We start from the raw sequence: 16,412 nt of genomic DNA, 5'->3' as shown, positions 1-16,412 counted from the left end.
CATCTCAGGAGAAAAATAATCTCATTTCTCTACTAGATTAATGTGGGACGCCACTTATCAATAGTGCTTGTTCCCAGTGAAGTTGATGGCATTTGGAATTGGATTTAGCAGGATTAGTGTATAATATCATTGTTTTAGGACTTCAAATAGGTTTGTGGTCCTGTAATGAGAGTTTAAGAACTGTTTCCATTTCTAAAGCACCACCAAGGTGAGATCTCTGATTGCCTTTATGCTACAATCATGCATCTCTTGTTTAATTATGGTTCCTCGTGCCCATTATTAAACCCCAGGCTGGCTGTACTTTAGCAGATGTTAGCAGTTGATAAATATTCCCATGAAGTAGAAGCTCTGCTTCATTTATGTTGAATGAATAAAATTAGTCTGAGGAAATTGTTTCTTGACAGTCCTGTGTGATCTTAAATTTTTGAGCGTGTTTTTCTTTTTTTAGGATCTGAGTAGCCCTAACCAGTATGATACTGGAGTTGCACTGACTGGCTTGTCCTGTTTTGTTACTCCAGATCTTGCCAGGGACTTGGCAAATGACATCATGACATTGGTGAGTTGATAAGGTTGAAATAACTTTACTCTGTACTTATAGAATACTAAGTTATTCAGATCTGGTAAATATCTTAAATTTAGAACTGCTACATGTGAAAACTGCTGCTTCATTCTTGTGGGGGTTCTGGGAAGCTTTTACAGACCTTAGTTAGATCAAGAGGATCACTTTGAAATATATGCATTAGTTCTGGTCATAACAAAAGTTATGACATAACAAAAGTATTTTGCTCTTGCCTCAAAGCTGAGTTTTCTAAAAGCTGTTGAGTCTCTCAGGAAGAGCTTTGTTGATAGGAGTGTAAGCACAGGAGCTCTAGAACAGATGTGCTCAGAGCCTGACTGCCGTTGTTTCATTAACAGATGTCTCACACAAAGCCTTACATCAGGAAGAAGGCAGTGTTAATCATGTACAAAGTTTTTTTGAAGTACCCGGAGTCCCTCCGTCCTGCATTTCCTCGCCTTAAAGAGAAACTTGAAGACCCAGATCCGGGTGAGTGGATTTTAGTGAATTCCTTTTGCTCCTGCACGTGGAGGTCCATGTGCTTGTAGAGCTTGTGGAGACAAGGATACGTGAAAAATGCTATGATCATCTTTTGGGCACTGACTCACCTGTTCCAGGGTAGGTGAGCATATGAGAGTTTTGACAGGTGTTGCCATATTAAAAATATATTCTTCAAATGTCTATCACTTCAAACCCAAAGTTACTGAAAATGTATCAGTGGGATAAACCTTAATGGACAAAGCAGCTTAAAGTTTCCTGATTTGTTGCTTAGTGAACTTGGCTGTTGAAAATATTTCAGTTGATTTCAGGGTTTGGGGTTCTGTTTTTATTACTTCCTGTGCTTTTTTAGCAAGCTGCAGCTATTGACTTGCACTGGAGACACTTAACATGATTTAATATCTCTTAGTGTATTTTTTATTTATTTGAGTCCAGACTGCTCTTTGGGCCCCTCAGTACTGTGTCAGTGCAGGTCAGAAGCAGCACAGGAAATCTGCAATTGCTCTGTATCATATTCACATTTTTGCTCAGTCTTCAGGAGGTGCTGGTATTCCCTCACTGCGCCAAAACACTTGTTTTAGGAATTTTGTGTGTGGTGTGTATCTGATCTCCACTTGATTTGTATCTGCAAATACAGGGAGAAATGTAATTGCATTTCCTGGACTATTCTGTTATGGGCATGGAATATTCATCTTCCAGGGACACTGTTATTAACGAATTAAAATCCCTCACATGCAGACAGAGGCAGAAATTGCTTGTTATGCTTTGTGGAGAGGATTGCTCTTTCTAGGACACCCAGCCTGTCTGGACTAAAACATTCCAAACTGACAACCACCCATGTAAGAGGCTGAGCAATAAGAAGGGAGTGAACATGTCCAGTCAGATTATTTAAGGAGTTGTTATTTTTGTGCTGTGTTTAAACATTTTTAAATAATGCATATCAGAGAAGTCAAGAGTGATTAGAAACTTTCTGGTGGATGATTACTGATTATGTTTTCTGTGTCCCACAACCAGCTCTCCACAGTCCAGGGCAGGGATGTGGCAGTGTGCTGTTTTTTGTCATGCTGGACCCAAAGCAGATACCTGGCTTGCTGCTATATTAGAAAATGGCCAGAATTAAATAAAACCCTTTCTCAGTTTGCTTTTGCATCTCTGTATTTACTTTCCTGCCTCAGGGTTGGGAATGGGGCCAAACCATTGGACACACAGGTCTGAAGTTTCAGCTGCTTTTGCTGTGGGGGTTCTGCACCAGAAACTTCAATTACAATGAAGGCATTAATGGGATTTGTGCTTTTCCCACTTGATTTCCCCAGGTGTGCAGTCTGCTGCAGTAAATGTTATTTGTGAGCTGGCTCGACGCAATCCCAAAAATTACCTTTCCCTTGCTCCGCTCTTCTTCAAGTTGATGACGTCGTCAACCAATAATTGGGTTCTCATTAAAATTATAAAACTGGCAAGTATTCTGTTTTTTGCTTACAGGATTAGGGTTCTTGTTAAATTACCTTGGGTGTGAAAATGGATTTCTTGCTGGGTGGCATAGTTACCATTCATTCTGAATAGGAAACCAGCAATATATCCTCATGTTTGTGAATGTAACCAAAGAGAAAAATATGTTAATATAGCTTGGTTTAAATACAGTGAGCTGTAATTTACAGAATGTTTTGAAGCTGTTGAAAAGCAGCTATTAACTCACTTTTCTTCTCTTTGAATAGTTTGGTGCTCTTACTCCATTAGAACCAAGACTGGGAAAGAAACTGATTGAGCCCCTGACCAACCTCATCCACAGGTACGTGTGGCAGATCCTGCCTTGTTCAGTCAGGACTGGGGAAGGACCTGCTGGGTGGGGCAGTAGCTGGGCTGAGGATGCATTTTATAACTTTTTCTTGACTTTTGATGTATTGGCTTCAAGTATCGAAAGATAATCTTAGATCAGGGCTGTTTCTGAAAAACCTGAGTGAGGTAAAATACCTTAAAGGAAAGTCTCTGGGTGTCTGTCAGCATGAATTCCTCCAAAGGATGCATGAAAATTGGAGCAATTTGCTTTCCTTTCACTGCATTTCAAGCCAGAGATGACTGTGGAGGATGCATAAAAACTCTGGCTTAAAAAAGGCTCAGCTGTGTATTTGTCTCTCCTGTTTACCTCACACGTTTGGTTCCTGACTTTTGGGAGTTCCTTACCCACCAAAGCAGTATGACAAGGAATATATTAAAGCCCATTCTCATGCATTTAGCAGCTCAGATGTGTTTTGAAAGAGGTTTCTTATAATGTATATGTTCTAAATGTAGATTAAATGAAGTTGAATGTTAATGCTGGTGGTGGTGGTGTAGTGGTTCTAATTCTGAAATCAGAAAATAATGCCTTGGAGGGAATAGATGAATTCTCCCAGTTATGAAGTGTGATCTTATGCAGGAGTTGAGTGAAAAAGTTTTTGTTTCATGTGACAGGGCAGGGTTTTAAGCAGATATCTGTGTAGCCTTGGGAGCAGCTCTAGCCAGGTGATTTCGGTCCATCCTAATTCCTTTAAGGCATGCTCAGAGCAGACCAGCATCCAGGTACTTCCAGACAGCTATCAGCAGTAACAAAGTTACAATCCACCAGAAAAAGGGGGGGAAGATGGACAGTCCTACCTCTTCTCCCCAACTCCCACATTAGTAATTCTGAGTTGTGAGGTCTGAATCCTCTTTGGCTTGGTCTCCATTCAGTCAGGGCTCTCATGTTGAGTCCCAGCACCCTGAGCTGTCCCACCCAGTGTGCAGGGAGCAGAACTGTTGGTCTTTGTTCTCAGCATCCCAGGCTGACCCTCAGGGCATGTTCCTCTGGAGCTGTGCTCTTCCCCTGGGTACCCTGCACGTGGAGCCTGCTCCTTGGGTCTTAGGAGGTTCCTGTTTCCTTCTTGTACAGACCAGGCTTTGTAAGGACCTCTGCAGTGCTCAGAACTGCTCTGTCTGTGTGTTCAGCTGGCGCAAGCAGCCTTGAATTTGAGTTTTGGGGAAAATCAGACCCTGGAAATGGGTTGCTGACTTCCAGGGATGGGAAGTGTGTTCCCACATCCCAAGCCTCTGCTACTGAGGCGTGACTCACTCGCTTGGAGAGACCTGAGATTCTCCATCTGCCTTGTCATGAATTTTTGACCTTGGGCAGAGCATTTAATTTGATTCTTGGACAAGATTGCTTCAGCATTTTCTGACTGGTGCTGGAGTTTGAGTAACCACTTCCTTCTGTATTCTGTGTGTCACAGTGCTCTTAGTTGCTGCTTCTCCAAAAAGATTTTTGGGTTTTTAAACATTTATTTAAAAATTCGTCTTCCCAACAGTTTTCAAGTGAGAATTATTTCATCTGTTTGAAGGGATATGGAGCAGAATATTGACAATGTCTTGTGAAGTTCAAGGTGCTAACTAGCTCCAAGATAGTGCTGACAGCTCTTCAAAATGTGCTGGTTTATTCCTTATTTAATATACTTGATTTCTGTTTCAGCACCTCAGCCATGTCTCTGTTATATGAATGTGTGAACACAGTAATAGCAGGTGAGAACTGAAACTTGGAACCTAGAAAAAAAAGTGATGAACTTTGTCATCAGCTAACACCAGCTCTAAACATTTTTTTCTTTAACTTATTTTATAATGCAATAAGTCTCCTGCAAACTTTGTTACTGTGGGGCTGAAATCTTATGTTGTCAGTGGGTGAGGCACAGTTACTACAGCTGTGCTGTGTTTGCTGAAGGCTGAAACCAAGTACAGACAATGAGATTATTTATATGCCAAATCCTAAATGTTGCTACAACTACAAAAGATACCAGCAGCAATAGAATTAAAACAAGAGTGATGTCTCTTTGCCAAGTTTTCTAATGTGATGATGGATCAGACTTTTTTTTTTTTAAATTTTGCAGCTTTGCCATTTAAAAATGGGGTGTAATTCCTTAGAGGAGGCAATTGGAGTTACTGATTGGCAGTTTCAGTTTCTGGGGAAAGGATATGAACTCGATAACTGGGAGGGTGAGAGAAAACAAAGGCAAAAAGGGATAACACTATATTGCAGCTCATGCTTGGCATTGTTCCTATCAGAGTGTGGAGCAGAGAGTTATTGACCCTCACAGTTGGTCTGTCTGTCTCCTGTGGATACTTTGGATAATGGTGCAGAACTTGCTGTGCTGGGTCAGTTCAGAGAGGGAAGAGAGATCTGTCATTCAATGTGTGCTCCTTCATTCCTTCAGGGAGGTGAGGTGTCATGATGGGAGGGAAAATAACACAGAGTAATTCACTCAGAGCCAGCAAAGGAGCCCTGAAACCCCAAAGGAGCACCTGGCACCTGACAGCTCTGGAGGTGACAGTGTCCAGCACATGGCACCTGCTCAGACACAGCTGGGCTTGGCTTGGCTTGGCTGTGCTGTGCCAGCTGCAGTTTACCAGGGTGAGCCCACGTTTTCTGCACTGGGGCTGTGTGCTGCCAGAGCTTTCAAGTGTCCCATATAGTCAACAATGGCTGGCTTGATTAAAGCTCCAGTCTAATCACGTAAAACTCCAGGATCCCTTACTGCATCCCATTACATTAGGAAAGTACACAATTAAAAAATCAGCTGTGCAGTAGCTGCTGACATATTAGCAGCCTTGACTGCTACATGATGTCAGTGAAATAAACCTTAGTGAGAGCAAAGAAGAGTAGCTTTGACCTGGCTGTTGCAGCTGTTTCCACCTTCACACCTTTTTCCTGCCCTCTTATTATTACTGTTATGGTATATAAAACTATAAATTCATGTCACAACCTTCTCTCCTCTCTCCAGACCCCCAAGAGTCCAGGCAAACAAACAAACAATAATCCAGCACCTTTCTCTGAGAGCTGGGTTAGGTGTGGGACTGTTGGGTGGTGTTGTTGCAGTCACTCCCAGCACAGAAATACTGACTGGAATTTGTGCTTCTGTTTCAGTTCTGATCTCTCTGTCCTCGGGGATGCCCAACCACAGTGCCAGCATCCAGGTGGGACCCTGCATTTGGGGGGTGTTTGTTCTGCTCTGCTGTGGGATCCCAAGGGCTGGGGACAATGGGGTTGTGTTCCTCTGCCAGGATTTACAGCAGTAGCTCCCTGAAGTGCTCTCACTGTGCAATCCTGCAGACTGAAGCATTTCCTATATAAGTTCTCCTACTTAATTTGCTGTCAAATGCAGAGTTTGAAGGTTTTCCCAACTCCATTCTTCTCCTGCTATCAGCACACTCACACAGAGGTTCCTTTTGTTTGGAAGTCTGTCAATGCAATAAAACCCTCTCACCTAGATACCTCAGGTCTTGGTCAGATACTTCCTTGTGTATTGGGTAAACTTCATGAAGACTTATTTTAATTTAGACCTGTAATAAATGGTGTGGATTTTTTCCAGCTTTGTGTACAGAAGTTGAGGATATTGATAGAAGATTCTGACCAGAACTGTAAGTATGGTGCTTGTCTTCATGGAACTGTTGGTCCCTAAGCACTGGGGAGATGCTGCAGCATCCTCAGAGGGGTTTTGTAGTGCCTGGTGTAAATAGTTGCTGGGGGGTTTTATATGGTAATCATTTTTGATGGTGAGCACTTCTTTATAATAATATTTTTAAGAAACAAATGACAGCAATTATTACTGCTGTTTGTGGTCTTGTAAATCTAAAGCAGTTCTTTCCGTGCTCTGGGATTTCTTTTTTTATAGACTGGCTGCTTGGAAAGCAGTGACAGCTATTTTCAGCAGAGTGAGCATAATAGTAAAATGCAAGAGTGTTGACTTGCTTTAGTGACTGCAAAGAACACTGGGAAATTTTTCTTTTGTGCAGCTCTTTTTCCTGCCATCTGAAATTTTCCCCTTGAGAACAAGACTGTTACACACCAACCTTCAGTGCTTTTAAAGTTGTGTTCACCTCAGGATACCTGTTCTCAAACAGCATTTTTATTTATTAAATACATATTTTTGAATCAATGATAAAATTTGAGGTACAGGAAGACCCTGATGAGGGTTATATGTCTAATTACTTATCTGTCTGTGGGATTTTGAAATTAAAGATGGTAGTCTGTGATTCATCATTCTCAAAAATGCTTTTCTTCATCACAGATTTTTATTCAAGGGTTTCAATACCAAGTGCTTCTGCTGAAGTCAGCTTTAAGTTTTCATACTTAGCACAAAACAGTGTTTCTATATTTGGAAAGAAGTTTTATTTTGTCTTTCACAGTGAAGTACCTGGGACTATTAGCTATGTCCAAAATCCTGAAAACGCACCCCAAGTCAGTTCAGTCTCACAAGGATCTCATTCTCCAATGTTTGGATGATAAAGATGAGTCCATCCGACTCAGAGCGTTAGATCTCCTCTATGGCATGGTATGTTCCTACATTTATTTCCTCTGCAGCCCCCCAACCCCTTAGGAAGGTGATGTTTAAGGAAAACATGCAACTTTCTCTGCCCACTCCACAGCAGACTTTTGGTAACAACTCCCATATCTCTTGTGGCAATTAGGGGAAGTAAAATATCTGGCTCAGCATGAAGGCTTAAAAAAGTCTGATTCAGACTGGATGAAGTTTCTCAGTTCAGGCCCTGTTGGAAATCACCTATTTTGAAATCCATTCCATTGGATGTTGATGACTCCCAAATTTGTTTCCTTTATAAGCAAACAGGTTTTAGACTCTTAAACTTTCTAATCTGACAGTGGAAGATTGATTTTCTCTTAGATTTCTGTATTGCTGACAGTAATTCTGATCCTCAACTCTCCCACAGCAAGAATCACAGAATCAGCTGCGTTGGAAAAAGCCTTGGAGATCATAAAATCCAACTTCTGACGTAACACCACTTGACAGCCAGGCCATGGCACTAAGTGCCACATCCAGTCATGTCTTAAGCACCTTGATACTTGTGCTGGCTCTTTTTTAACAACAGCATTGAGCAGTATTAACCAGGTTCATTTTTGGAATGGGGCCCACAGAGGTGGTTCTGGTTTCTTGTTAACATGATATAGGTCCAGCAAAGAGCCAGCAGCCGCTTTCCTGGAACTGAAAGGGCTTGGCTGTGTAGGAAAGTGGTTGAACCCTTCACCACCTCTTTAACAGGTCTCCAAGAAGAACTTGATGGAGATTGTGAAGAAACTGATGATTCACGTGGATAAAGCTGAAGGGACAACGTACCGAGATGAGCTGCTGACTAAAATCATAGACATCTGCAGCCAGTCCAATTACCAGTACATCACAAACTTTGAATGGTCAGTGCTGTCAGCTGCCCTGGAGCTCATCACACAGCTGATGCAGGGCTGTGCTCTGATGCCCCCCATCCCTTGCCCTTTCCATAGGTACATAAGCATCCTGGTGGAGCTGACCCGGCTGGAGGGCACGAGGCACGGGCACCTGATCGCAGCGCAGATGTTGGACGTGGCCATCAGGGTGAAAGCCATCCGCAGGTTTGCGGTGTCCCAGATGGCCACGCTGCTGGACAACGCCCACCTCATCGCCAGCAACGCCCAGAGGAACGGCATCTGTGAGGTGCTCTACGCCGCTGCCTGGATCTGCGGAGAGTTCTCCGAGTGAGTGCACGCACGGCCTGCTGTGCTGTCAGGGGCGGCTTTCGCTCAGCGAAATGTGGTTTTGAGAGATGGGTGGTTCAGGTTTTGAGAGATGGGTGCTTCAGAGTATGTAGCTTAATGCCACCGAAGGGATTGTTTTTCTCTTGTTCCCTCATGCTGTCAATGACTCTGCTCTTTCTAGCCAAGACAATTTTCATTATCTGGTCATTTTTCCTGCCCACTCATGCAGGAAGTCACAGTAGTGAATCCCAGAATATTCTGAGTCAGAAGGGACTCTCAGGAACCACTGAGTTTAACCCCTGTCCCTGCTCAGACACCCCAACAATCCCACCCTGAGCATCCCTGAGAGCGGTGTCCAAACGCTCCTGGAGCTCTGGCAGCCTTGGGGCTGGGACCATTCCCTGGGGAGCCTGGGCAGTGCCCAGCACCCTCGGGGGAAAGAAGAACCTTTCCCTGAGCTCCAGCCCAAGCCCTGACACAGCTCCAGCCCTTCCTGGGCTCCTCTCCCAGTGGACAGATTGGGACACTCTCCAGCAGCTTTGATTTGTAGGTGTAACCTGCTAGATATTAAGACATTGAAGGAACTCCTTAATCATTAAGGTCTACACCCATTTATATTGTAGGGAACATGTTAAATCACCATGTTTGAATTAGTTCTTTCTCTCCTCCCTGTTTTGCCCTTGTTGAACGGTTTTTGCGGAGCCCCATCTTCCTGGAAATTAAGAGTTGTCATGTTTTTGCTCAAAACTTTTCAGTGCCCACAGTAGCACAATTTGCAGTGTTCTTGTACCAATACAGTTTTTAACCTTCAACAGATGCTTTTGTCTCTTGCATGTGTGGATACAGATGTTACCTAGCTTTTATTCTGGTAGATTGGACAGGTGTGGTACTGTAGTGTCCTCTTACCTGCTGGTTTGGTGTCTCCTTCTAATTGGCAGTCTGAACACTGGCTCCAGTTTAAATTCACACTGTAGGTGTGATATTGGGGGAATTCTGGTACTGCTCAGATCTTCATTTTCTTAAAAAAAAAGTTGTACAAAGAAAATCGCAGATGACAAAATAAGAGAATATACTCTTTCCAGTGTGATCTCATTTTTACTTAGAAATAGCTTTTACTTTCTGGTTGTAATAGTCCAGTAACATTTTCGTGCATCTTCCATTTAGTTGTGAGCAGATAATTTTGAGTAAGAGCATGAGGTCTGTTAAAGTGCTCTCATCTATATTTCTTTATGTATTAAGAACTGCCTGCTGGGCTTTATTACGGCTTGCCTTTCATCTGTGTACTGTCCTTACAGACACCTCGAGGAAGCAAACCAAACCCTGGAAGCCATGTTGAGGCCCAAAGTGACAACCCTGCCAGGCCACATCCAGGCTGTTTATGTGCAGAACATGGTGAAGCTCTATGCATCCATCCTGCAGCAGAAGGAGCAGGCTGGGGAAAAGGAAGCAGCTCAGGAAATTACACAGCTGATGATCGAGCGCCTGCCTCAGTTTGTGCAGAGTGCAGATCTGGAGGTTCAAGAGAGGGTAAGAGAAGGAAATTACTGTGGGATTTATCATGGGAAGCCTTGGAGCAGGTCTGTGGTTCTGTGGTCATGCACATTTTCTATAAGCTGTTATCAGTGAAAAAGCTCAGATCTTATTGCTATTTGATGCCATCTCTGAAGGCTGCCAGCAAGATCTTCACTCAAAACAATTTAATTTTAAAGTTACTCAGACACAAGGGCACAAATAGGACCCAGCTAAAAGAGAAGCTTCATATGGACTTTTTACATTTGCTCCAAACCTGCAGTTTATGCTGTTTCTCTTAATTCTCTTAATGGAATAAAATACCGTCTATTGACTTCAGTCCATTTGTTTGGTTCAGCTTGTTAAATATTACTCTGAAACCACTTCTACATTTGTTTTTAGGCTTCTTGCATCTTGCAGCTAATAAAATACATTCAGAAGCTACAAATAAAAGAAGTTCCTGTAGCTGAGGAAGTCATAGCCCTGTTTGCTGGTGAGCTAAACCCTGTGGCTCCTAAAGCACAGAAGAAAGTGCCTGTTCCAGAGGGGTAAAGTTCCTTCTCTCCCCCCAAACCCTTATTTAAATTAAAGATAATAAAGCAAAGTATATGATGAGACACTGAAATACTCAGGGGTTCTGAGTCAAGCTGTTTGCTGCAATTCTTTCCAGCCTGGACCTCGATGCCTGGATCAATGAGCCTCCATCAGACAGTGAGTCTGAAGATGAAAAGCCCAAAACAATATTTCATGAGGAGGAACAAAGGCATTCCAGACACAGACAGCCAGAAATAGATGAAGAGGAACTGGCCAGAGTGAGTGAATGTTAAAATGCATTTCCCTGCATAATTCAGTTGTAATCTAAGTGCTGGAGCAGTGGGGGCTGTTGTGGATTCTCCACGTAGCCAGGGAACCCTTCTGTTCTCCATAGCTCAGGAAAGCTAATCACTGATGTGAGCTGATGCTTATGGGCTTCAGCAGCTTCTGTGAGTGACTGCAACATGATCGTGCTCAGCAGTGATCCCACCTTTCCTGCCTCTGTGGTTTCACAGAGAGAACTTGTTATTATGCAAATCTTCACTTCTTCCTCTCCTTGTGGAAGTGAAAACAGGAACATTCCAATTGCCATCAAAAAGTGATGTCTGGGAAGTTATTTTCTCTAGTCTATAATTAAAAAGCAAAGAAGGGTGTTCTAAGGAAAATTAGTTACAGTATCATGCAATGGCTTGGATTGGAAGGAACCTTAAAGCTTATCTCATTCCACCCCCTGCCATTAGCAGGGTCACCTTCCAACCTCCCAGGTTGCTTCAAGCCCTTTCCAACCTGGCCTTGAGCTCCTCCAGGGATGGGAATTAGCAATGGTACCTGCAGTTCTATCCTAGTATGCCTGGTATCTCAGAGAACTGCTTTATCACACACAGGCTGCTCTGCTCTAGTCTTTTCACAGTAGTTATGTGTTACAAAAATGCAGGGAACTTCTGTTTTGGACTTTGGTGTCTTTCATATCATTGCTTACAAACAAACACTGTAACTGCAAATCCTCTTTTGATTTTAGCGTCGAGAAGCCCGGAAACAAGAACAGGCAAACAACCCATTTTATATTAAAAGCTCTCCTTCCCCTCAGAAGGTGAGTCTGAATTTCAGTATCTCCCTAGTCTCTGCTGTCACTGTGTAAAGGCTCCCTGAATGTCAGAGCTGCAGCCTCCCCCTGGACATTCTGGTATTTCCCCTGCAGTTCTGACCACTTTATAATGCGTGGGCTGCAGTGGCTACCTACAACTGTTTATTTTTATAAGTCCTGTTTGTGCTGAGAATCTCCTGAGTGATCTGGTACCCCCAGAGCAGCCTGTGAGAGTCTGTCATCACCCAGGGCTGGGACAAACTGCACAATATTCCCCAAGCACCTCACTCAGAGCCCTGCAGAGGGTGACTCTGGAACACACACTGGGCTTTGTGGATCAGAAAGCTGTTGTGGCGTCTGAATGCTTTTTCAAGGGAAAGAACTTCCTTTTTTCCCTCTATATCCAAAGGACTGCCCCATGTTCCTCAACTCCAATCTCCAAATTTATCTTCTGAAGTGGCAAGTTATTAGCAATAAAATACAAATCAAAAATTCTTCAAAGAGCTGCAGTAATTCTTCAGGGCAGTAGCAGGGTTAAAAAAAATGTAGCTAAGAGTAGGGTCCTTTATAATAATCAACTGGCTTTAAAACACTCTTCTACCACACCAGGATTATTAACCAGCTGTTCCATTCCTATCCTTTAAAAAGTTCATTTAAGGGATTGAACTGTTTGATGCTCTGTCACATATATGTTTACAGAGATTTGTGCTGGCAGTGCTCAGAACATAAGAAATCTTTCTTTTCCCAGCGATACCAAGACACTCCAGGGGTGGAACATATTCCTGTGGTCCAGATCGACCTTTCTGTCCCATTAAAAGTTCCAGGTAAGCACAGCTAATCTTTAGAATTTAATTAAAGGAATTCCATTTAGCAAAAGTCATAATTCCCTCTTTGGACTTCCACCTGAGGTTTTGATGGGCAAGGAACACACTTTCATTAGAGTCTTAAGTATATCTCCTTAATTTGAAAATAGTACTTTGCAGTCTGAGTTCCTTTCAAGATAATATTCGAAATAATTCTGTGATTAGGAATATTGTGCAGCCATATCTGTAACATGTAGAGGAACCACTGTTCTGTGTGGGAGCAGTTACCTTGAAAATACCTTAGAAGTCTCATGGGGGTGATCAGGGGACATGGAATCAAATCTAATGGTAGAGATACTGTTGGAATATCTTGTTTCAATTATCAAAAGTAGTTGTGTATCTAAGGAGTGGTTGGATACAGCACTGAAAAGCTGTTGGTAAAGTACCTTGTATTGCAAGGGGTGAGTTCTAAGTGCAAATATATAAGGTTTTTTCCAAAAGTTGTCAGTACAGCAGCAGTGTTACCAGTTCTTCTTAAAATCTCAATGTTTGGATGCTCCTTGTAATGCAGTAATGCAGCCAAGAATCAGGGAGTGGGATTGAGCTCTGTCCTGTTTCTGGAGAGATGGAATGGACAGCAAAGCTGGTGCTTAGGGTGCTGTGTGAGGTGATGTGGAAACACAGGGAGGTTTGGATTCAGCTGGCTCTGTGAAACTGGAAGCAGGAGTAGAGCACATTCCTGACATGGTGTTTCAGTGCTCAGTCCTTGTGCTCTGTACCTGAAAGCAGCTTGGCTTTTCCCCAGGAATGCCCATGTCAGACCAGTACGTGAAACTGGAAGAAGAGCGAAGGCATAAACAGAAACTGGAGAAGGACAAGAAAAAGAAAAAACAGAAAAAGGAGAAGAGAGGGAAACACCATCGCCACAACTCCCTGCACACAGAGAGTGAAGAGGACATTGCCCCAGCTCACCACGTTGACATCATCACAGAGGAGATGCCCGAGGTTGGTTCCTGTGGTTGAGGTCTGGGATTTATCAGTGTGCAGCTCTTGAGAGATTGTTGCCCCTACAACTGCAGCCAGTCTCTGATATGGCAGTTCCAGAGCTGTGCTGTCTTGCAGAGCTGTTTCAGAAATGACTGAAATGATCCCAGGCTGTTCTTTGCAGGGGAAGAAATTACTGTCCTTTTTTCACAAAAAGACAAAAATTGCCACTGAAGCTATTAAAAAAATCAAAACCAACAAAACAATGTTCATTCCCTGCTCTAAAAGTAACACTGTCCAAATAGCATTTATTATCCTCTCCTCCTTCACTTTGACAGTAACTTGCTGTCTAGTCAGCAGCTTTGCAGCTGATGACAATTAATTGCAGATGCTGATGATATCATCTGTATTTGTTTCTAAAATTTCTTTTAATCGAAACCGAACAGCAGCAATTCAAATCCCGCTGTTTATGAAGAAGGGGTTTCTGTTCTAAATTAATCTTGAAACTGGATGCTGCATTGAAATGCATTGTTCCTATAACTTACTGTGCCTGACTGCAGCTGGCCTGATGCAGGGTTCACAGGCTGAAAAAAAATTTAATTTGGATGGTATTAAGCTTGAGTTTGAAAATTGCCAGTGCTTTGCTGCCTCAGTGGATGTCTCTTTATCCCTCCTGCAGAATGCTTTGCCCAGTGATGAAGATGACAAAGATCCCAACGATCCCTATAAGGCACTCGACATAGATCTGGATAAGTAAGTGGCAGTTTTGTGTGTGAGTTCACTGCTAAGGGAATGCCTGAGGGCAGGGCGGGGGCTGAGCAGGCAAAGGCACTATAGGCCAGAGGGGAAAAGGCTGGAGTGTCTCCCCATGGCTTTGAGGAAACCTCAGGTGCCCATCCAGCTTTGGCTTCCACGGCAGCTTGGATGATAAAACTCCTGAGTATGAGAGGTTTGGGAGGGGCAGGGAGTCACTAAACATACTATGAGTGTGACTGGAGGAGCCTGGAAGCACAGACAGGGTCACTGGATCAGGTGTGGGTTACTCTGAGGTCCGGGTGTCCCACTGTCTGTCTGCTGTGACCTGTGGCCGTCTGTCCCCTCAGAAGCTGTTTGTCCATGGCAAGCCTGTATTGGATGGCTGACCAGTAACACCCAGGCTGTCCCACCCCACTGCCCTGCGCCCTTCAGTGTGGTCCCAGTGTTGTGTTGTTGTGATGTGACTGAGCTGCATGTCGCACCTGTGACCGGGCTGGTCCCACCCAGCTGCTGGGGCTGTGCCAGGCTCCAGCCCCTGCACCCACATGCCCATGAGCACTGGGCTGAGGCTGTTCAGTATTGCACATGGAGATTGGATTGAATTATTTTTTACTTGCCGTTTTACAAAATCACCATGGCTAAAACTAATTGCTGATTTATGGTCCAGGGATGCCTCCTGTAAAATTTGGAAGATTGTGCAGGTGCATGTGGGTGTGTGTAGGATCTCTCTCTTCCTCTGATACTTGAGAGTCTGTGCCTTTCTTTTGCAGTTCCAAATTTATAGGACTTTGGCCCCTCAGTACCTTGTGAAAAAGTGTCATGGCATTTTTAAAAAGTCAATAAAACAGTTTCTGAGAAACTTTCTTATTTGGAAAGCCAGTCCAAGTCTGCAGGGACAAATGTATAAAAGGAGATTTTTGACTGTAGCCCCTATATTTGCATGGTGATTCTCACCAGTGCTGGGCACTCCCAGCAGAGCAGGTCCTCATGCTGTGCTCCAGGAGGCATCCAGGGCTGTTGGATTGTTCCATCCATTCCCTCCCCTGTGCCATGAGTGCTGTGCTCTCCTGTCATGGTTTCTCATGTCTGTGTCCTCTCTCTTTCTTTCTGTGCTTGCACTGCTCTGTCTGTCACGCTCACATGCAGTCTGGTTTCAGGGAAGCCTTCCAGGTAAGAATATCTCCTGAGTGTTGACCTTTGTCAGGTTAGTTGATTTTGGACAATGCGAGTCCTTGAAGGGTGGTGGAACTCTTAAATCAGAGACCCTCACATTTGTGAGTCTGTTTTGTCACTGGCTTTCAGCATCAATGCTGTTCCTGTACAGTTGTATCTGTAATAGTAAAAGATGAGGCCTGTTTGCTGTTCAATCTTCCCTTAGTGTCTGAAAGTGAAAAATTAATTGGTTTGGTTCTTAATTCAATATAAGCAAAAAATTTGAGGCAGCTGAGGCCATTAGAAATCTTCCTGAACTGATGTTTGCTGTGCAAATGTGAAAATTAACATTAAATAAAAGCTAAGAGATGGAAAAGGACGGAGTTGATGAACTTCTTGCTGATTTCTGGAAATGTTTGACAAGAATGAGAGAAAATTTTGGGTTTTTTTTTTTCCCCAAGTAGTGGATTTGGAATACAGTGTAGATATGAACTACTGTTGGTGCTTTTTGGAAGCAGATGTCCAAGGTTACATTTAATTTATAAAATGTGATAGTAGAGTAGAAATTCATAGTGCAATTTCCAAAATAAAAATTACTTAGAATAATTCCCGATTGGACTGATCAAGAACAACAAAACCCCCCCACCCTTCAAGGGCTGCTGGAGCCATGCTGGCATTCCACTGCTCAAATTTCCACTCTGTTGGAAATGCTGTTCCACATCTTTGATTTTCCTTGGAGAGGGATTCCATGGAAACACAGTGTAACACTCCAAGGAGCTGTTCCTCTGTGGGTGTTACTCAGCCTGCAGGCCTCTGGCTGCCAACTCTAAGGGTTAAACAGCAACACCTTGGTTCTCAGTCACCTTCCAGTCGTTTCCTCTGACTCCTAACCCACAAGGGCAGTGTCTGCAGTTGCATAAATAAACTCCAGGTTTAGAAGTATGTGCAGATTTCAGGCTTGGGGGCCCAGCTCCCTACAAACAAAGCACACCTTGTCTTGGACAGGTCGTCTGGCTG

General features: G+C 43.4%; 1 protein-coding gene across 3 annotated transcripts in view; it reads left to right on the top strand.

Annotated features, from left to right (window-relative positions):
- AP3D1 (adaptor related protein complex 3 subunit delta 1) overlaps window positions 1-16,412 on the top strand; it is a 42,706-nt gene that overhangs the window by 16,662 nt on the left and 9,632 nt on the right. For all 3 annotated transcript variants that reach the window (XM_062510201.1, XM_062510199.1, XM_062510202.1), the window contains exons 5-21: window positions 449-556; window positions 916-1,045; window positions 2,368-2,507; window positions 2,767-2,840; window positions 4,530-4,579; window positions 5,976-6,025; window positions 6,421-6,469; window positions 7,238-7,383; window positions 8,107-8,255; window positions 8,343-8,573; window positions 9,869-10,100; window positions 10,485-10,630; window positions 10,753-10,894; window positions 11,635-11,706; window positions 12,449-12,524; window positions 13,309-13,508; window positions 14,167-14,240. In XM_062510201.1, coding sequence (XP_062366185.1) covers window positions 449-556; window positions 916-1,045; window positions 2,368-2,507; window positions 2,767-2,840; window positions 4,530-4,579; window positions 5,976-6,025; window positions 6,421-6,469; window positions 7,238-7,383; window positions 8,107-8,255; window positions 8,343-8,573; window positions 9,869-10,100; window positions 10,485-10,630; window positions 10,753-10,894; window positions 11,635-11,706; window positions 12,449-12,524; window positions 13,309-13,508; window positions 14,167-14,240 — 2,069 coding nt within the window. The remainder of the gene's footprint in view (window positions 1-448; window positions 557-915; window positions 1,046-2,367; window positions 2,508-2,766; window positions 2,841-4,529; window positions 4,580-5,975; window positions 6,026-6,420; window positions 6,470-7,237; window positions 7,384-8,106; window positions 8,256-8,342; window positions 8,574-9,868; window positions 10,101-10,484; window positions 10,631-10,752; window positions 10,895-11,634; window positions 11,707-12,448; window positions 12,525-13,308; window positions 13,509-14,166; window positions 14,241-16,412) is intronic.

This window comes from Cinclus cinclus, chromosome 28, assembly GCF_963662255.1.
Source record: "Cinclus cinclus chromosome 28, bCinCin1.1, whole genome shotgun sequence".
In the NCBI taxonomy this organism is placed as follows: Eukaryota; Metazoa; Chordata; class Aves; order Passeriformes; family Cinclidae; genus Cinclus; species Cinclus cinclus.
Note: the sequence above shows the minus strand (reverse complement) of the source record. Positions and strands in the feature narration are given on the sequence as shown.